The sequence below is a fragment of the Bos grunniens genome, chromosome 18 (assembly GCF_055505025.1).
Source record: "Bos grunniens cultivar Pamir isolate PY7600 chromosome 18, Bosgru_T2T1.0, whole genome shotgun sequence".
In the NCBI taxonomy this organism is placed as follows: domain Eukaryota; kingdom Metazoa; phylum Chordata; class Mammalia; order Artiodactyla; family Bovidae; genus Bos; species Bos grunniens.
Genome location: NC_141182.1, coordinates 54,906,879 through 54,927,623, shown reverse-complemented (window position 1 = coordinate 54,927,623; position 20,745 = coordinate 54,906,879). Strand labels below are relative to the sequence as shown.

General features: G+C 54.4%; 1 protein-coding gene across 1 annotated transcript; it reads right to left on the bottom strand.

Annotated features, from left to right (window-relative positions):
* Positions 1-325: 325 nt before the first annotated feature.
* Positions 326-19,037, bottom strand: EHD2 (EH domain containing 2). Its single transcript, XM_086349653.1, has 6 exons — positions 18,926-19,037; positions 16,289-16,747; positions 15,652-15,749; positions 10,751-11,163; positions 4,907-5,071; positions 326-2,128 (listed from the first exon to the last, which is right to left on the bottom strand). The coding sequence occupies exons 2-6, from the start codon at positions 16,690-16,692 to the stop codon at positions 1,577-1,579; spliced, it is 1,632 nt and encodes a 543-aa protein (XP_086205779.1). The 5' UTR covers positions 16,693-16,747; positions 18,926-19,037; the 3' UTR covers positions 326-1,576.
* Positions 19,038-20,745: the final 1,708 nt, after the last annotated feature.

Sequence of the window (20,745 nt, the reverse complement as noted above, 5' to 3'; positions counted from 1 at the left end):
CACACACAAAACCCTACGCCCCAGGGCTTGGTTCCCAGGCTCCCACGGCAGGAGGTAGGAAGGAGGGATGTCCCAGAGGGAGGGCCCCAGAGTAACTTTTCTACGGAAAATATGTCGGTCTGGCCCCCAGCCCAGGCCTGAGTCATCAGGCTCCCGATGCATTGAGTCATGGCCTCCACCTCCGCCCCTGAGAGCTTGGAGGGACCCCCCCCCCCCCCGCCTCGCTCCCCGCCGTGAAGTCCTGCCCAGGGTCGTCCTTCCCCAGGGGGTTTGGGCCGAGAGCGATCCCTGCCCTCATCCCATCCCAAGACAGCCAGACTCGCACTGGGAAAGAAGCCTTGGCTTTATTTGCACTCTGGGAACGCTGTTCCGTTCACAGTCCCCTCCGGGGCACGGGGCGAGGGGTGATGGGCGTGGAAATCCCAGCGAGCTCCCTGGAGCGGGCGTCATCCCCATCTATTTCGCTCTTCCCCCCATCTTTTCCGTGGGCTCCCCCACCAGGGTCAAGCACTAAAGTGTGTTGAAGGCAGGGAAAGGTGTGTGTAGTGGGAGTTGAGAGTTCCTTTTAGGGGAGGGGAGGGAGGGCTGTAGCACCAAGAACCCCTCCCCCCACGACGTCCCTGAAAAGGGGACTAAAATGACGTCCTGGGGCTTTCCTATCTGGCAGGGGCTCCACTTAAATATGGACGGTGGGCGGAGAGGCCGTGCCCCCGCCGTCTAAAATGCAGACCATCAGTTGTGGGGAGCCTGGGGGGCAGGCAGCAGGCCAGGCTTTCAGTCCAGAGCAGGTGAGCAGTAGAGGACAGAAGGCCTCAGAGTGTGCGCGGGTCTGGGAGGAACAGGCGTGGAGGGGGCTTTTCGTCAACTGAGGATCCTTAGTCAAGAAAGGGGTGTGGCCGGAATGGGGGGCGGGGCTAAGAGGGGTCCCGCGGAGGAAGTAGGAGGTTGCATCTCCCGGCTCTGAGCCCCCGGTGGTCCTGAGGACCCGATGGGGTGAAGGGGCCTTGCCCCGATGGGCAAGAGGAAGTGGGGCGGTGGGGCCCCTGTGTTAGTCATTTCAACCAAGCGGCGGCTCACTTATGGGGATAGGCGAGGGGTCTCGCTCAGAACCAGGGATCAGACTGGTTGGGGCTGGGTGTGTGTCTGAGTGTGAGTGACCCTTAGGCATGCTCTCTCCTGAGAATGTCAGCTCCATGAGAGCAGCAGATAAATGTGTCTGTTTTACTCCCCAGTGTCTAGAAAGAGCCCTGAACATCGAAGGTGCTCAATAAATACGTGAATGAATGAGGCACGGATGGGTGCTTCCGTGTGTTAGTGTCGGAATGACGTGCTACGTGTAACGTGAGGCTATAGGCGTGGAGTGTGGGCAGAGAAGCCTTGCCCCTCCCCTGGTCCCCACTGTTTGACGGTGGGGGGTGGGGGCAGAGGGACCCCCATCCTTACAGCTGGGAGAGTGGGCAGGGAGCGCGCTTGTGGGCGGGGGTGGAGATGTGTGTGCAGCCATCCAGAGCTGGGGAGCCACAGCAGGGCGAGAGGGAGGGAGAACGGGCAGGCGAGGGTGGGGCGGGGGGCTGGCTCACTCGGCTGAGCCCTTGTGGCGCCGCTTGGAGGGTGGCACCAGGCGGCGGGGCAGGTTGGTGGGCAGCCCGTGGCCCTCGAGCTTGGCCTCGATGAGGTGGCTGGCCAGGGCGAACTCCTCGTCGTCCAGCATGCCGTCGCGGTCGACATCGCTCAGCTTCCAGATGCGGCCCAGCACGGAATTGGGGAGCTTGGTGCCCACCATCCAGGTCTTGGCCTTGGTACCACTCAGCTTGCCGTCGGCCGGCGCCAGGTTGTAGAAGATCTCGTCGTACTTGGACTTGTCCTTGGTCACCACCCACTCGGCGTCATCATCCGAGCCCTCCTCTCCGTCCTCCAGGGCCTCATCAGGCCCCCGCTCCACGAAGGGACCCATGTGGGTGCCCTCGAAAGCGCCCCCCTGCACACCCACATCCGTGCTCTCCAGCTCCTCCTGCCGGAGCAGGGGCATGAGCTTGGCGATGTCGTGGGTCAGCATCTCATCCAGGGCCTCCAGCAGCTTTGGCTTCAACGAGTGGAACTTGGTGAAGTCATGAGCCATCAGCAGCTCCTGATTGCAGGGAGGTGGCAGGGGCGGAGGGAGAGACACAGAGAAGTCAGGAGGCACCATCCCCAGGTCCCCCAGCCCCATGCTGGCTCCAGGACACTCAGGCAGCTCTTGATGGAGACGGGCAGAAGTATCTGATTATGGGGGAACACCCCAATTCACCTGAGTACCCACCACTCAGTACAGACTTGGCAGCAAGGTCCCACCGCCCCATGACTCACTGGACGAGAGGGAGAACAGGGACCTCTGACTCAGAGCAGCAGCCATCTGCCAGCCAGTGGAGGAGGATTTCAACATGGTGACATGAGCTTTACCAGAGCACAGCCCTCAGCCCTGCCCACCCGCTAGGCACCCCAGCGCCCAGCCAGCACCCCCGACCATCATGCAAATTAAGAAAATGCAATTCCTGCCACCCTACTGGCTCTGTTACCCCACCACACAGAAAGGGCTAAGCGGCTTGCTCCTTATTTGGTGGTTAGGTTTGGGATGGACAAGTCATCAGGAGATCCTGGGACCGCCCCCACCACCCCACCCCACCCCCAAATCCTGGCCCCAGGCAAGAAGTCATCTGGTGCAAGAGCTGAGCCCCTGCTGGGCAGAGTCTGTGGTCACCCTGCTCCTCACGTGCACCGTTGCTAAGTCAGTTGCACCAGGACAGTCGCTGCAAAGACTAATCCACATTCTGGCGCCACGTTAAATTTCCAGAGCCAAGGTATATAAAGATCATAAGAGACCATAAAGAGACAAGGGTGTGGGGGCTTCCCTGGTGGGGCCCAGTGGTAAAGGCTCTGTCTCCCAATGCCGGAGTCACGGGTTTGATCCCTGATCTGAGACGATCCCGCATGCCTCGGAGCACCTAAGCCCAAGTGCCACACTATTGAGCCTGTGCTCTGGAGCCTGAGAGCCGCAACTACTGAGCCCAGGTGCAGCAACTACTGAAGCCTGTGCTCCGAAACGAGAGAAGCCACCGCGGTGAGAAGCCCATGCGCCACAACCAGAGTAACCCCCGCTCGCCACAATTACAGAAAAGCCTGAGCAGCAATGAAGACCCAGCCTAGCCAGAAAAAAAATCATAACAACAAAAAAGTGACAGGGGTGTGATGGTTGTGAGTGAGAAGGACTCCAAGGCCAGACTGCCCAGGTTCCAACCCAACTTGGGAGCTGTGCATCCTCAGGAAAGTGACTTGACCTCTCTGGTTTCCCTGTCAGTTTTCAGATGTGTAAAACAGGTTGAGAACTAGCACTGCCCTCATTGGGAGGTGGCAAAGGCTAAATGAATTCATCTGGATCAAGTGCTCAGTAAACGTAGCTGTAATCTTCACAGCTGCTCTTTATCGAGTCCAGCGGCTCTCAGCCAGGGATGGTGGTATCCCCCAGGGGACAGTGGGCACTATCTGGAGATGTTTTTGATTGTCGTAATTTGGGAGTGCTACTGACATCTAGTGAGTAGAGCCCAGGGATGCTGCTAAACACAGGGGGCTGCAATGCACAAGACAGCCCCCTACAGTGAAGAATTATCTAGTCCCAAATGTCAGTAGCTCAGAGGTTAAGAAACCTTGATCCAGCCCAAACTCAGTGCTAGATACTGTCCTAAGGAAGTCACTAACACCAGTCAATTCAGCATTCAGGGTAGATACAATCAGGATGATGCCCATTTTCCAGTTGAAGAAACTGAGGCTCAGGAAAGGTAAGTGACTTGCACAGGTTCATGGAGCTAGTCAGTGGCCAAGAGGAATTTCACTGTACTATAATTCCTCAGTCTTGGAGTAGAAACATCGCAAACCCAAAGGTCACAGGCTTTGAGTATCACCCCAACACAGCCTCAAAGCAGAGCCTGGGCAAGGGGCTAGTCCTCATCTCCATGCCTGAGCTCGTATCTCTGTCCCCATGTCCAATGGTTGCTCCTGCCCGGGCCCACCTCCAGCGGCTCTCCATCTACCCCAGGCTGCCACCCCCAGACCCAGTGCTTTCCATGTCACTGGTTAATCCTAGGCCTGAACATAGGAGGAGCCTTCAGTGATCCCCCAATATCCATCTTCCCTTCCTCCTCAGTATAGAATCCCTGAGTTACCTAAGCACCTAGAGGAAAAACTACACTTCCTAGCTTCCCTTGCAGCACTGTGGCCATGTGACTATGTTCTGGCCAACCAGAAGTCAGCACAGGTTGCACTTGCAAATACAGAATTACCCTGTTCAATATAGTAGCCACATATGGTTATTTAAATTAGTTAAAACCTAAAATTTCAGGTTTAATGTGGCTAGTGCCTACTACATTGGACAGCACAGAATAGAACATTTCCATCATCATAGAAAGCAGTATTGGATGGCACTGCTCTAAAAAGTGTTCTTAGAGAGATTGTACCATTAATTCCCCCCTCCCGCACTTCTTGCTGGCTGGAATGCAGACACAATGGCTGGAGTTTCCACAGCCATTTTGTACCATGAGGAGTTCTTGGGCCTGGAGGCCAGGCATGGAGAATGGGCCAGGCATGGACAGAAGAGAACTGGTTCTGTAAAGCACAAAACCAGCCCTGGACCATCTTCCAGGATATTTATGAAGGAGAGAAATAAACTTCTAGTCCTAATTAGGCTACTATTACTTTGGGTTTTCTCTTCACTCCCTTATCCTAACTCACACAACCATACTCTCACGGAACCATTTGTGGGAGGTGCTTTCAGGAACCTGCCATCCATCCCTCTAGTTTTCAAGGCCCCATCCTGAGCCTATGGGAGTTGACCTTCCCATCACCCCTTACCCCTCCCTCCTGGGCGTCCACCCACCTGCATCTTCTGGCAGTCCGGGAAGTCGCCAGGGGATATGTGATGCTCCAACTGAATCTTGGCGAAGATGACGGGCAGCTTGAGGATCAGCTGCTTCTTCTTGTTTTCCTTCCCAAACACGGAGGGCATCTCCTTCTTCAGGTAGCTGATGATGTAGGCGTGAACCTGTAGGGAGGAGAGTTCTTGCCTGAGCCTGCCTCTGTCACCCAGGAGGGCTCCTTAAAACATGGGTTGGCTGGAGTTTCCAAGTTACCAGGTCCGGCATGGGGCCTGAGAGTATGAATTTCTAACAGTTACAGGCGAGCTGCTGCTGCCGTGGGTACAGGGGCTCTCCCCTCTCCTCTCAGCCCCTCCTGTGGCTTCAACATCCCTCCATGTCCACTGCCAAGTCTACATACCAGCCTCGGCCTCTCCCTGGAGCTCGACTCAGAGCCGATTGCCTTGTCAACATTCCTGGACAGCTCCATCCCGGGGACGCCCGCGGTGGAATTCAGGCCCCGCCCGGCCGTGTCACCCTCAGCTGTGCCCATCTCTGGAGGCAAATGGCACCCCCCCCACCTCTGCCTGCCCAGTGGAGCCCAGAGATCTGGAAATTACTCCTGATTTGATCCTCCCTTCTCATTGGAGAAGGCAATGGCACCCCACTCCAGAACTTTGCTTGGAAAATCCCATGTATGGAGGAGCCTGGTAGGTTGCAGTCCATGGGGTCACTAAGAGTCGGACACAACTGAGCGACTTCACTTTAACTTTTCACTTTCATGCATTGGAGAAGGTAATGGCAACCCACTCCAGTGTTCTTGCCTGGAGAATCCCAGGGATGGGGGAGCCTGGTGGCTGCCGTCTATGGGGTCACACAGAGTCGGACACGACTGAAGTGACTTAGCAGTCTCATTGGTCACATCCATTTCATCAGTCGTTCCTTTGAACTCCTTTGAACTCTCTCCCATTTTTCCATTTCTCCCCACCTCACCATCTCTTGCCTGGTGGGGGACACACCTGTCACCCCACTGGACTCCTGGCTCACCCTCTGGACCCTTCAATCCTTTCCCTGTGAAGCAGCAGCTGGAGTTTTTTGTTTTTTTAGGAACAAGTGCCAGACCATGAGCCACTGCTCCCAAGTTTCAATTTGCTTCTTATCCAAGTGCAAAATTCCTCCCACAGCCGCCAAGGCCTTATGGCAGCAATTCTCCAAGTGTGGTCCGGGGAATCCCCAGGGGGTCCCCAAGACTCTTTAAGGGGGTCGCACACTCAAAACTACTTTCACAAGAATGCTGAGGTGCTATTTGTCTTTTTTACCTTCATTCCCTCCTGAGTGAATCGTGGAATTTTTAAAGGCTAAAAGATACTGCAACTAACTGAATGTAGAAACAGATGTTCGAATCCAGATGTCACCTTTGAAGCCAGACATTAAAGAGATTTGCAAACATGCAAAACAGGGCCACTGTCCTCTCTAAGTTGTTTTTTGGGGGGTTTTGGAAAACAGTTAATTTTCATAAAACATCTGTTGTGTGTTTCTGTGCTTAGTCGCTCAGTCATGTCTGACTCTGCAACCCCATGGGCTGGAGCCCACTAGGCTCCTCTGTCCATGGGATTCTCCAGGCAGGAATACTGGAGTGGGTTGCCATTTCCTTCTACAGGGGATCTTCCTGACCCAGAGATCAAACCCAGGTCTCCTGCATTGCAGGCAGATTCTTTATCATCTCAGCCACCAGGGAAGCCCAAACCATCTGCTACTTAGGTTAACAGGCAATAGGTTTTTCTTGCTATTTTAAATGATTTGATAAGACTATCAATATCTGTTAATATACATTGGCATGATCAATAATGTATTGATAACATTTATAATAAATTGTTATCTACTATTAAGTATGTAAGTATTGTTTGGGAACCCCCGGTGGTCCAGTGGTTAGGACTCTACACTTTCACTGCCAAGGGCTCAGGTTCAATCCCTGGTCGGGGAAGTAAGATCCTACAAGCCTCATGGTGAGGCTGATATAAGTATTGTTGGTTAATTAATATTATGAGAGAAAGTGAAACGTTTCTCAGTTTTAACTTTTTCTTTTTTGGGCTGCGCCACGAGGCTTGTGGGATCTTAACCAGGGACTGAACTCAGGCCATGGCGGTGAAAGCCCCAAGTGTTAACCTCTGGACCACCAGGGAATTCCCTCAGTGTCCTAATACGGTTAATACAGAAAGATCTAATCTGTGTATATACAAACTCTTTGGGGTCTTCCATAATGTTTAAGAGTGTGATGATGTCCTGAGATGGAAAGGTTTGAGAAGCACTGCTTGACATGCCTTGCCCCCTGCCCCTATCTGCTTAAGCTTCCTCAACAGCCTTCCTTTTGTTTTTAAAATCAGCCTGCAAAACTCTCCTACATCAAGGCCTTTGCACATGCTACCCTCTGCCTGGAATTCCGCCCTGGTCTTCCAACAACTGAGTCCTTCAGCTTCCTTTTTTCTTTTTTTGGCCGCACCAGGCTACATGTGGATCTTAGTTCTTAGTTCCCCAACTAGGGATTGAGCTCGTGCCCCCTGCACTGGAAGGCAGAGGCTTAACAGCCCGGCCACTGGGGAAATCCCACCCTTCAGCTTCCTTCTGATGTCACCTCCTCAGAGACCATCCTGTGGGAAGCGGGTGCCCCAAGCACCACCATCCAATTTCTCTCTATCTTTACTTTCATTGTTTCATTCACAGCACTTATCGCAATCCATCATTATTTACTTATTCTGTCTCCTTTCATCAGAATGCGCTCCAGGAGGGCTGGGACCTTTTTGTTTCCTCTGTCCCCAGCGCTGGCACAGTGTGCAGAGAAAAGACTCAAGAAATATTTGTGAAGTAAACCAGTGAACTTGAGAACCTCTGAGCCACAATCTCGTATGCTATCAAAAAGTAAACGAGGAGAGAAAACCAGCATTCATATGTCCTGTTTTTAAATGTGCTGTGCTTAGTCACTCAGTTGTGTCTGACTCTGCGACCCCATGGATTGTAGCCCGCCAGGCTCCTCTGTCCATGGGATTCTCCAGGCAAGAATACTGGAGTGGGTTGCCATGCCCTCCTCCAGGGGATCTTCCCCACCCAGGGATGGAACCCAGGTCTCCCGCATTGCAGGCAGATTCTTTGCCATCTGAGCCACCAGGGAAGCCCTATTTTTTTAAATAGGAAGCTCAATAATTAAATGGATATGCTTAAGTGAAAATAGAATGTATCTGGAAAAAGACAGAAGAAACTATTCCTGGGGGTTGTCTGCGGGAAAGAGAAACTGAGGGCTGTCAGGGTCAGGGGTGGGAGGGGGCACCTTTGACAGTACATGAGTGCTTCCCCATGAGATGGTCTTAAATGTTCAATTAGAAACACTCGTTAAAAATTCCTTTTAGTGAGTCATAGGTTTAGAATGCTAAACATTCTGGTGACACCTTGGCTGGCTTTGAATCCTCATATCCTTTCATCTCCACCATCCTGTCTCCTCCAGCCACCCTGGACTCCATATTCAAGCATGTCCTGGTTTCAGGGCCTTTGCACTTGCTGTTCCCTCTGCCTGGGTACAGTTTCCCCCATATCTCCACTCTGCTCACCCCTTCCCCTCATTTAGTTCTCTGCTCAAGAGTCACCTCCTCCAGGAGACCCTCCTTGATGACCCTAGTCCCTTAAATAGCCCACCAGTCTCTCCTCTGCTTCATGTTTCTTTATAATCCTTATCACACTCAGTGTATTAGAGCTGAATTTGTTTAATACTCACTTCCCTATTAAAAAGCAATTCTACAAGGAAAGAAACTATCTGCTTCTGTTTTCTGCGGCATCCCCAGGGTTTAGAACAGTACAGGAGCACAGTGTCGGCGCTCAGTTACTGTGGAATGAAAGCTACTGAGCTGCCTCAGAGAGCTCTGTAGGAAGGCTCAGGGCACCCTGGCCTCTTTAGAATTAGAACCTCCCAAGACTCTGCCCATCAAGGGTCTTGACCTGTGCTCAAGCGTCACACAGCCCATGGAAATCGCTCCTTCTAAAAAGCAGCTGTCGCTTCAAACAAAGGGCAGAGCCAGAGGGCTCACCCACATCCTAGATCGTTACAGACAGGGAAACTGAGGCATAGAGGGGTAGTTACCAAGAGTGAGGAGAGGCCTTGTACTGTTGGGGAAAAACATGTGCAGAGGTGAATGGTGTGGGCGGCTGTGTGATGGCTGGACCAGGTGTGGCGGGGGCGGGGGGGCGGGGGATGAGCGGGTGACACAGGGCAGAGGAAGGGCACCGAGGCTCGGTCACAGTAGATCCCGTATCTTGAGGGGCAACTGGGGAGCCACAGAGTAGCTGCAGGAGCAAGGGGGTAGGTGTGGGTGCCAAGGGGGTAGGTCTGAAGGGGCCAATCAGGACAGGGGTGTGGCCAGGCCGGTGGGTGGGGCCTGCGAGAGCGGGCCAATGGGGGTGGGGGGCGGGGCCTAAGGGCCGCTCTTCTGAAGCCCAGAAGACGCGAGGAGGGAGAACGCTAATGGCTTTTCCAGAGAGGAAGCGGGGGAAGGTGCCAGGAAGAGATAAGGTGGGTGGGCGGGCTGAGCCTGGGCGCGGGTCCGGGACTCCGGGGTTTGTCTGGGTTTCCGGAGCCGCCTCCTGCGTGGTGGGGGCACCAGGTGTCCGGCCCCACCCTGCCCCTCGGTCCCACGGACCTTGGGGTTCTAGCTCCCGCTACTGCGGGAGCAGCTTCCCCGAGGGGCCTGCGGGACCGGGTCCGTGGGGGAAGCGGGTGAACCAGGGGGGAGACCGAGGGAGGGAGAGGATGGAGAGAGGAGAGAAAGAGAAAAGAGAATGATGAGGGAAAAAAGAAAAAGAGAAAAAAACAGAAAGAGGTAGAAATGAGGAGATCTAGAGAGACGGACAGAGACAGTCCAGGGCCTGGGCAGAGGAGCGAAAGGTGTTTTCTGGAGGCTTCAGGAGCTGACCACACTGGGCCGCTCCCTCCTAAGGAGGATTCCTGGGCGGGGAGGGGGGGGGTGGGGGGGGGTGGCTCTGACTCACCACCTCTGCTGCTCCTTAAACCAACACCTCAGGCTCCTCCACCTCCCATAATCTTCCAGGCCTCCTTGCCTGCTCCGCTTCCTGCCCCACCTCCAGCCTGGCTGGCAGCCTCTCCTGTGAATGTTCCATTCGGCCTCCAGAAACGCTCTTAAACCAGTGCTCCCCTCCCCTTCCCCAAGGCTATATCCTGATCCAGGCTTCTCCTTGTTCCTCGGTCCCCCAGCCTCCTCCTTAGTATGGGAACCCAGTCTTACTGCCCTTGAATCCACCCTGCAGAAGGCAGGGAGGGTCTGACCCTGTCCTTCCCCTACCCTGAGTCCTTCCATGGCTCCCCAGTGCCCTTGGGACAAAGCACAGGTTCCAGACCACAGTCCCGGGTGATCTGACTCTCACCCACCCCACCCCACCCCCACCCCTCAGATGCAGTTACTCCCACCATCTACACTGGCTTCAACACTGGCATTTCCCCTCTTCTGGCCCCATTTTCTAGAATCCTTTTCCCTCCTCATCCTCATAATCCTCCAGTTTGCAGCTCAGATGCCCTCTCCTCCAAGAAGTTCTCCAGGATTTCCCCTGGGCTCCCAAGTTCTCAGCCCTGACCGTGCCGGGTGGTCACTCTGGGGATGAAACGGTATTCTCCCCTGGACTGCCGTGGTCAGAGCTCCCTTCCCAGTACCACCTGGCAGAGAGGGCCAGGCACAACAGGAGAACTTTCTCAGATTAGTGAACTAACTCCTCAGATAGCTGATGCCAGATCAGGGACCAGCAGCCAAGTAGAGGAGGATCAGAGAAAGGTAAGAGCGGCCGCTGCCTCCCCATCCCCCATCCCTGCTCACCCGCACCAGCCGGGCTCTCTTCACCAGATCATTGAGCTTGCGCAGCGCAGCGTGGCGCGGCAGGCCCTGGATGTCGCGGAAAAGGTCTTGTTCCTCCAGCTCGAAGAGGCGCCTGTTGTCAGGTACCAGCAGGGGCTGGGACCAGAAGGAGCCGATATAGACGCGCAGCACCTCGGGTGTGCCCACCACCTTGCCCAGCGCCCACATGAGCGCCCCGTAGACACGCATCAGCTGCTGCGTCTCCACCATGTCGGCCTTGTTGAGCACCACGCGGATCTTGTCTTCATGGCCTCGCAGGGCGCCGATGGCCTCCGAGAACTCGTCTGAGATCTCCAGCTTGTGAGCATCGAAGAGCAGTATGATGAGGTCCACGCGCTCCGCGAACCAGCGCAGCACAGCCGGGAAGTCGTAGCCTGCCGGGGAAGGGTGGTACAGGGGCGTGTGCCTACGTGCTCGCTTCAGTCACGTCCGACTCTGAAACCCCGTGGATTGTAGCCCCCTAGGCTCCTCTGTCCATGGGATTCTCCAGGCAAGAATACTGGAGTGGGTTGCCATGCCCTCCTCCAGGGGATCTTCCCCACCCAGGGATCCAACCGTCTCTTGCATCTCCTGCACTGCTGGCGGATTCTTTACCACTGAGTCACAGGGGCTCCAGTCCCCCAAAGCAGAGGTCAGCCCCCAGCCTTCAGCCACTGGGAGACATTCATTGCTTTGGGCTCAAACTGGACTGTACAGATATTTAGGTTGTTAACCACTGAAAATTTTGTCTGTGGGAAATAGCTCCAGGCCCCAGCCTCCAGAATTTCCCCATCACTCTGGCCCTCTAGCCATCTGACTACAGAGGACAATCACCCCTTCACCTTTCCATTCATTCTTTGGGCAAATATTAGCAGCTTGCATCGGTCCCCTTATTAAAACAGTGAAATGTTTACTAATAGACTCCCTATACTTCTGTGGACCTCTGAGTCCCCCAAATGCCACCATCAACCCCAACTCCTCCCCAAGATGTGTCTGATCACCCTACCATCCAGCAACTGAAAATTTTACTTGGGCCCTTGTTAGAGTCTTGCCATAGCAGATGTTAAATATTCTAAATTTATTAACAATAAATTACCGAGAGTCTCCTGTGTGCTGGGCCCTGTCCTGGACACTGGGGATCCCACAGAGAACGCACAAAGTCCTTGCCTTCGTAGGGTACCTATCCCACCAACAGCTGGCTCCTGGGCCCATTCATTCATTCCTTTCACCATTCATTTCTTCATTCACTCATTCATTCAGCAGCAAGCAATGCCTGGGAGAGCAGAGAGGAGCCGTTGAGACCCCCTGACTTGGCAGTCGGGAAGGCCTCAGTTTGAATCCCGACTCTGCTTCCATCAGCTAGGTGACCTTAAGGAAGCAAGTAACCTCTCTGAACCTCTGTTTCCTCTTTGGTAAAATCATAGAACCTACCTCCTAGGACTGTGTGAAGATGGAAAGAATACACGAGCTAAGCTATATGAAGAGCTTAAACAGTACCTGGCTCTGAACTACACACTTAAAAGGAGTGAGCTTTAGGCATGCAAATTATACAATAAAACTTAAAAAAAAAAAAAAAACCAAGGACTTTCCTGGTGGTCCAGTGGTTAAGAATCTACCGTGCAAACCAGGGGACACAGGTTCGATCCCTGGTGGGGGAAGTAAAATCCCACATGCTGTGGGGTGACTACGCACGGCAGCTACTGAGCCTGCACGCTCTGGAGCCCACCTGCTGCAGCTAAGACCCGATGCAACCAAACGAATAAATAAACATTAAAATCAAACAAAAAACCCCCACGGAGCTAGGCACATGACAAGCAATCCACAAAAGTTCCTCATGATGCCTGTGAGACGCTGTGGTGAAGCCATCCAGGAGCTGCTGGGCACACAGGGTGGCTCAGATAGCCCCAGTTCTGTCCTTACGGGGCTTACCGTCCAGAGTGGTGAGGCTAGGATGGGAAAACCCAGGGAGCTGCAGGAGCCCGGGGAAGAGTGTGCCTGAGGGTGGTCAGGGAGGGCTTCCCGGAGGAGGAAACACTGAGTGGTGATCTGGGGAGTGAGGAGTTAACTGGCGGGACAGAGAGCCATCGCTGATTCACCAGAAGTCACCTCATGCCCTCCCCGATTCAACTCATTGAATCTTCAAAACGACTCCAGGAGACAGGCACTCTTAGGACCCCTATTTTCCAAAAGGGGAAACTGAGGAACAGAGTGGTTAAGGAATCCACTGGTTCATTTGCTCCAGACACAGAAGCACAGAGCCGCAGCCCTAGGGGCCTCTACACTCTGCCGGGGAGCTGTGCCGGGCCCATCCTGCCTGAATGGAAGCAGGTTCCTATAGCCACAGGGGACTGGATGGGATGGGATGGGTGGGGGACGCTGTTTTGGGGGGAGGGAGGGCCAGGTCAACAGAGGGACCAAAGCTAGGGCCCCTCCTCTGTCCCCAGTGTCTCCACACACACACACACACACACACACACACATCCAGATTTGGAAAGTGTGTCTCACGCAGGGAGGGAGGAGGGAGGGAGGTTGAGTCAGCATGGGAATGGGTGACGTGGCAGGCAGACACCCCAGGTGCAGATGACAGCCTCACAGAGGGAAAGCGGTCATCACAGGGCCTTCCCAGCACCTCCTGGGGGCCACACACTGCTCTAAGTGCCTCACACGTTTTGACTCTTTTTTTGGCCTCGCCACGTGGCATGCAGGCTACAGGATCTTGGGCCCCCGTTGGGGTTGAACCTGCACCCCTGCAATGGAAGCATGGAGTCCTAACCACTGGACCACTGGGGAGAGCAGCAAGGTATGGCATGAGACTATCATGTTCCCATTTTACAGGTGGGAAAACTAAGGCATGGAGAGGTTAAGTGGCTTGGTCAAGGTCTCACAGCTGAGAAGGAGCAGAGGCCAGATTTGAACCCTGCCAGAAGGCTCCCCTCTGCTACAATCACACACGTGTGTATTCACAGATATTCTACACAGAGGCCACATGTTCCATCAGTGCACACACACATGCACGTGCACACGTGCACTCAGGAGCAAGCATACACCTGGACACCATCCGAGTCACTTGCTACAAGATGCAGACCCTCACACACTCCCTCGATAGCAATTGGGAACCTACACAGATATCCAGGGTCACACAACTGTGAAGATAATGTGAGACCCACACAACATAACAGATACACAGCAGCAGGCACACAACGAGCCTGTGCACACCTGCACACCCACCAAACGAGAGACGCAATCATATATAGTTACACAAAAGATACACTCATGCACAAACACACACCCTCACTTGTGCACACACACACCCCCTCACTTGTGCACACACACACACCCTCACTTGTACACACAAGGGCACAACTGTATACAGAGATGTGGTTATACCTAATCTAACAAAATCATCTCAGTCCTACAGGGCCACACACAAGTACAACCATGAGCACAACGCTGACACCTCAGAGTCACACCCACAGTTACATGGATGCAGTCCGCCAGACTCCTCTGTCCATGGGATTTCCCAGGCAACAAGACTGGAGTAGGTTGCCGTCTCCTCCTCCAGGGCATCTTCCCGACCCAGGGATCAAATCTGCATCTCCTGCATTGGCAGGCGGGTTCTTTACCACTGAGCCGCCTGGGAATCCCACACACCTTCCCAGACACACACAAATGATCCACACAGTCAAATAAAAGTTCCCCTGCACAACACACCAACCACACGTTTCACAATACAACTACCTACAGAGACACGGTCAGTCACAGTCACACACAATCCCACAAGCCCGCCCCCCCCACCCCCAGGCCCTTGGAGCTGCCCAAAGTCACACCTAGCGACCCACATGGGCACAGACACTCATACACACACTCACCCTCAAGACAGACAGACAGACAGACAGACACACCCTCCTCTTCCTCTACTCCCGCAGCCACAGAAAGAGACCCCGGTTCTCTCCCCCACTTCCTTTGGGCCTCCATCTGGCACCCCCGCCCTGGCTTGGAGTGGCCCCCGCTGACTCTCCCGAGGGACCCCCCCCACAGCCCCCTGCCTCCCCCATGGGGCTGGCAGCTCACCTCCCCCCTCCCTGATCTCCTCTGCAGCTGTCTCCTGCCTCTCTCCCCGGGGACAGGCTCCCGCTGGGCAGCAACCAGGGACACCGGTAACCCTCCGCGCCCTCGCCCGAGCGAGGCCCAGCCTCCCTGCCTCCTCGCCGTCGCCTCCCGGTCCCCTCTGCCCCACACTGCAACCTCCTTTGCCCCAGTTTCTGGCCTCCGAGGCCTCGCGGGGCAGGGGTGGAAGGGACAGAAATGCGGGGAGGGGGGATGGGGGGGCGGCGCGGAGACCGAGCCAGGCAGGGCAGGGGTGGGGGCCGGGCTCACCCGGAGGCCCCGCTGGAATTCACCCCCTCCCCCCGCCGCTCTCCCTGCACAGCTGTTTATAAATTCCTGGCCGCCCTTGGCCCCTGCCCAGACTCCCCGTCCCGGGCCCTCCTCAGCCCCAACCGTGGCCCAGAGCTGGAGCCAGGCGCTGACAGGAGCCCAGGGCCTCCCCGCCAGGCTCTGCCTTCTCGCTGGGTCTCCCACTTTCCGGATCATCTCTCTGGATCCCGGCCTCGCCCTCTGAATCTCTGTCCACCTTGGACTCTCCCTCTTTCTTGGTCTCTCCCCCTCCATCCTTCGGACCCGCCCAGACATGCAGCCGCAGCGGGTTCACACGTGTTCATCCACACGCCTCCCCCACCCTTCAGCGCGCGCCAGCTCGGAGGAGTCACAGCCTTCCACCAGCTCCCTTCGGCTACGCAGCTAGCTCAGGGCCAGGGCTCACACAGTCCTAGCAGCCACCCTGGGCCTTCCTCCCTCGGACCCAGGAGCCCAGCCTCACTCACCACGGCTCACTCTCTGCTTGGCCCCCGACAGGATGCCCGGGGTGTCGATGATGCTGATGCTCTCCAGGACCTGATTGGGGAGCTGGGCGCACATGAACCTGGGGCAGAGGGAAGGTCAGGGGTCAATGCAGGGACCGGTAGGAGGAGGGGACGCATGAGAAGGGAACCCAGGACTTGCACGGAGGAGAATCAGATTCGGAGAGGGAAAGAATCTTGGAAGAGAAAAGGAAGATTAGGATAAAGAATAAGAACTATATTAAAAAAAAAAAACAAAAAACAAAAACAGCTGATGTTAATTGAGCACTTACTTTGTGCAGGGTGCTGTTCTAAGCACTTTGAATGTTTTCATTCATTTAGTCCCCACAACAGCCCTATGGAGGAAGGACTATGGTTATCCCCATTTTCCAGATGAGGATAAGAAACAGAGAGGTTACGTTGCTTGCCCAAAGTCACCCAGCTAGACAGGAGTCGAACTGAGGCGTCACTGGCTTAACTGCTCCCCGAGAGAAGGCAAGAAGAGGAAGGCTCTAGTAGAGAGAAGGGGATTAGGACTGAAAAGGAGAGACACACAGGCGGGGATGGGACACAGACGGGGGCCAGGGACAGGAAGACACCCTCCGGGCTGCTGGCTGCACACCTGTTGAGGAAGGTATTCCCGAAGGGGTTGAGTTTACGGAAGGGCTTGTCCGGGTCAACGACGAGGGCATTGCCAGGCACGGTGCCCTCAGTGTCACCGTGCATGACAGCCACGAAGCAGTCGGTGGTGGGCTCGGGCCCCACCCGGGAGCCGGGCACCTCCTGCTCTAGCAGGTACTGAATGAAGCTGGTCTTGCCCGTGCTGTACTGGCCGGCCACCAGCACCATGGGCTTGCCGTCGAAGTCGGCATCCTCCAGGGCCGGAGAATGGAAGGTCCCGAAGCGGTAGTGCTCCTCCAAAGGCAGCAGCTTTTCGCGGTACAGCTCCTTGAGGGCCGAGGTCACCGTGCGGATGGCCTCCGGCTGCTGGCCCCGAGCCCCGCCCCGCTTCAGCCAGCTGAACATGGTGGCTGCACGCTGCCCGCTGAGCTCTGACGGAGATGCACAGCGCGAGGGCTACCTGTGGGAGGAGAGGATGTTGATGGGGGACTGCCTGGAGGAGGTGGTGGAGAAGAAAGGGAGCCAGAAGGTAGAATCGATGGGGAAGGCTGGTGGGATGGGTTGAGGGGGAGAGCTTCTGAGAGCACTGAGGGTGGATGGCAGGAGCTGGCGGCTGAAGGAGGAAGAAGGTGATTATTCCAGCTGGAGGGAGAGAAAGAGATGCTGGAAGAAGCGAGATTGGTGGTGGAAGCCCAAGAGATAAACAAGGGGAAGGATGCAGAAGCTGATCCGAAGAAAAGGATTCCTTTGTCTTTTTCTTTCTCCGTCCCCACACCTTCCATTATTTGGCAATTTTCACTGAAATCACACCATGTGTCAAGGGGTATGGATCCAAAAATAGACCAGAGCCCAGTCCCCACACACTCGGAGCCTCCAGTGCGGAGAGAACCGGGGCACGGAGCAATCAACGAGGCCTGGGAAAAGCTGGTGGTAGACTTGTAGACACCAGAGGGGGACAGGATGAACCAATCACAGGATTAGGAAAGCTCTGGCTGGGCTGACTTTTTTTTTTTTTCACGTTTATTATTTATTTGGCTGTACCAGATCTTGGTTGTGTCCTGTAGAATCTTTTCCCATACATACTCTCCAGGCCAGAATACTGGAGTGGGTAGCCGTTTCCTTCTCCAGGAGATCTTCCCATCCCAGGGATCGAACCCAGGTCTCCTGCACTGCAGGCAGATTCTTTACCAGCTGAGCCACAGGGGGAAGCCCCCTGGGCTGACTTTTGAGCTGCTTCCTGAAGAGTGACAAGGGCATTTAGTCAGAGAGGATGGTGGGTTTCATGACCTGGAACTGTAAAATGGATGGACAGAGTGGCTGAACACGTGGGCCCAAGGATGAGAAATGAGACTCAACACTGCCTGGGTCCCCCCCAGATCATGATGTTATCATTCATGAGAATAATAACATTTGTGATCACTGCATGCCAGAAACTGCTCTAACTCATTTAATCTTCACAGCAACCTTGTAAGGTAAAGCTATTATTACCCCCACTTTTCTGATAAGGAAATAGAGGTTCAGGAAGATAGTATAACTTCCCTGAGATCACTTTGCTAGTACGTGCTCAAGCTGGGACTCCAGATAACCTGACCTCAGAGCCAACACTCCTATCACAGATCTAAGGAGTTAGGGAGAGGACAAATTACCAGCCCAGCAGCAACCAGCACCCCCAGCACCTAGACTGTGTTCACTACATCCCCTTACTGGCCTTTCATTCACTGTAGTATCTGTAGTGATGTCCTCCCTCCCCCTTTCATTCTCAATTATCATTCATTTGTGTCTTTGCTTTCTTTCTTTTTTCCCCCTTGATCAGTCTAAGTGGATGCTTATAATTTTACTGATCTCTGCACAGAACCGACTTTTGGTCAGATTGGGGTCTCTAAATTCCATTTTCCACTAAAAGAGAACCTGAGGCTTCCGGGAGAAATGGCTAATTCCGGGTCTGAGGCAGGGAAAGAACAAGTGAGTCTGGGTCAGATAGCGGGAAAGTGCTCAAACTGGGATGGGGCATGTCACAGGGACAGAGTCCCGGCTCGACAGGACTCCCACTGGCCAAAGATGGGACAATTTGAGCACCCAGACTAACTGCACATCCAATATGTTAAAATCCATAAAATCATAACCATGCTTTAAAAAAACAAAGTGTGTGCATATGTGGGAGGGGGAGAATTCAGGGAGGGTGTGCCAGAAAGGTGAAGGAGAGGCTGGAGCCAAGACCTGGGACGTTGGCAGAGGGAGGGGGCCCTGGGCGGTGTCCTACACAGGGAGGGACCTGGGGGACATCTTAGCGAGGACGCTTTGGGGTGGTTGGACAGGCAGTGGGGTTGGTGAGGTAGGAGAGGAGCTTTTGGGGTGGGAGGAGGAATGGAACAGAGGTGGATGAATGCGGTGGAGGGAGACCCCAAGGAAGGCCCCGCGAAGGGAGGAGGAGAGTGGGGAACACTGCTACAGATTGAAGGGACTGGTGGGGGGCAGTGAGGGAGATAGGTTTCCGGGGGGCTGAGAGACCCCCTACACACTGCCTGGGGTGGGGACTGAGGGTCTTTGGCAAGCAGGGGAATGATCCAGAGCCAGGGCAGGCTCGAGGGCTCAGCGGGCGGAGGCTGGGAGGCGACAGCCTCAGTTGGGGGTCACTCACCAAGGGGGCGCGCAGACTGCAGGACCGGGCAGGGAGAGCTGGGCGGGGGTCCCGCGGGGATCGGAGGCGCCCGCGGAGCGGCCTGTGCTCGCGGTCCCGTCCGGAGCCGTCTGAGCCGGGTGGGGCCCAGAACGGGGAGGAGGGACGGGAGGGGCAGAGAAGGGGGGGCGGGACGAGGCGCCCCCCCATCCCCAAACCGGGCGCCCAGCCTCTGGCGCCCTCTGGTGGAGACAGTCACGGTGCCTTTGCGAAATGGGTGCGCGCGCGGGTTCCCAGTCCTGCCTTCAAACTCCACCCCTGTCTCCCTTCCTGACATGGAAACAGCAATAATAAAATAGTAACACCACCAACAATATTAATTTTAATTATAAGTAATCATAATAATTACGGAAACGAGTGCATGAAAACTCCTCTGTTCACAGCTCTCCATTGTTCTTCTTTCACTCAAAGCAGAAGCCAAAGCCTTCAGTGTGGACCAGAAGGCCCTGAAAGATCTGCAGGCTCCCTCTGTCCTCTCCTCCCTCTCTCCCCCTTGATCCCTCAGATCCAGCCGCACTGGCCTCTCCACTGTTCCTCAGACAACCCTCTTTTCAGGGCCCTTTGAACTTGCTGTTCCTCCACCTGGAAAGTCCCACCCGACCACTCCCATCCGCCCTCTCACCCTTCCCTCCTTCCAGTCGCCACCCAAATGTCACCTCTTCCGAGAAGCCCTCCCTGATCTCCCTGTTTAATGCAGTACCCACCATCCCTCCATTCTCGCTGCTTTATTCTTCTCTGCAGCCTTTATCACCATATTTTACATTTCTCTGTTTCAGGGAGGGTCTCCCTCACGAGAACATGAGTCCTGTGAGAGCAAGGATTCCAGACGGTCATCAAGAGGAATCTTTGATGTTCTCACACTGTGTTTGGAATTTCCAGTGATTGCTTACTCATCACTGATTAGACCCACTGCAAGCTAGCTTTCTAATTGTTCGCTGGTACACCAGACCCTATTACCCTGTCACAGCCTTGTCAATTTTAAAAAATACTGATAACTGTATTTCAGTATAATTGGTTCCCTTGGGATCCTAAGGGTTTCATTTTGTGCATTAAAGATAATATTCTAGGAAGGGGTCAGTGGAGTGACGTATTCAGCTCCATTAAATACCCTTTGAGCCCTTAATAACCAAGGTGGCTGTCGCATCTTGCTACCTGCTGACCTCCGAATCAGGGAGTCTCTGACATCTGTCCCCAGTGTCATCCAATTTCCTTGATGCCCTTGGAGCCTCTGGAGTCCCCACTGCAAAGCACAAGCTCAGATATTCTTTTCTCTGCCCTCACCCCATCTGTCAAAACTGAAAAGAGAAACTGACATATTCTACAACATGAATGAAGACATTAGGTTGAGTGAAATAAGCCACTCACAAAAGAACACATATTGTGATTCCACTCATACAAGATGCTTAGGGTAGTCTGATTCAGAGACAGAAAGTGGAATGGTGGTCGTGGGGGAGCTGGGTGGAAGTGGAGGGGGGACAGGATCATGGTTTCATGGGCACAGAGTTTCAGTTCTGCAAGATGAAATGAGTTCCTGACTTCCAGGCTGACCACAGGTTGGTGGTCCAATGGCTAAGACTCTGAGATCCCATTGCAGGCGGCCCAGGTTCGATCCTTGGTCAAGAAACTATGAACCCACATGCTGCAACTAAACAACAACAAAAAATCCTTCATGTTACAACGAAGACCCAGCACAGCCAAATGAAAAAAAAAATTGATGAAATGAGTTCTGAAGATTGATGGTTGCACAGTGTAAATGTCTTAATGCTGATGTGGTTACGAAG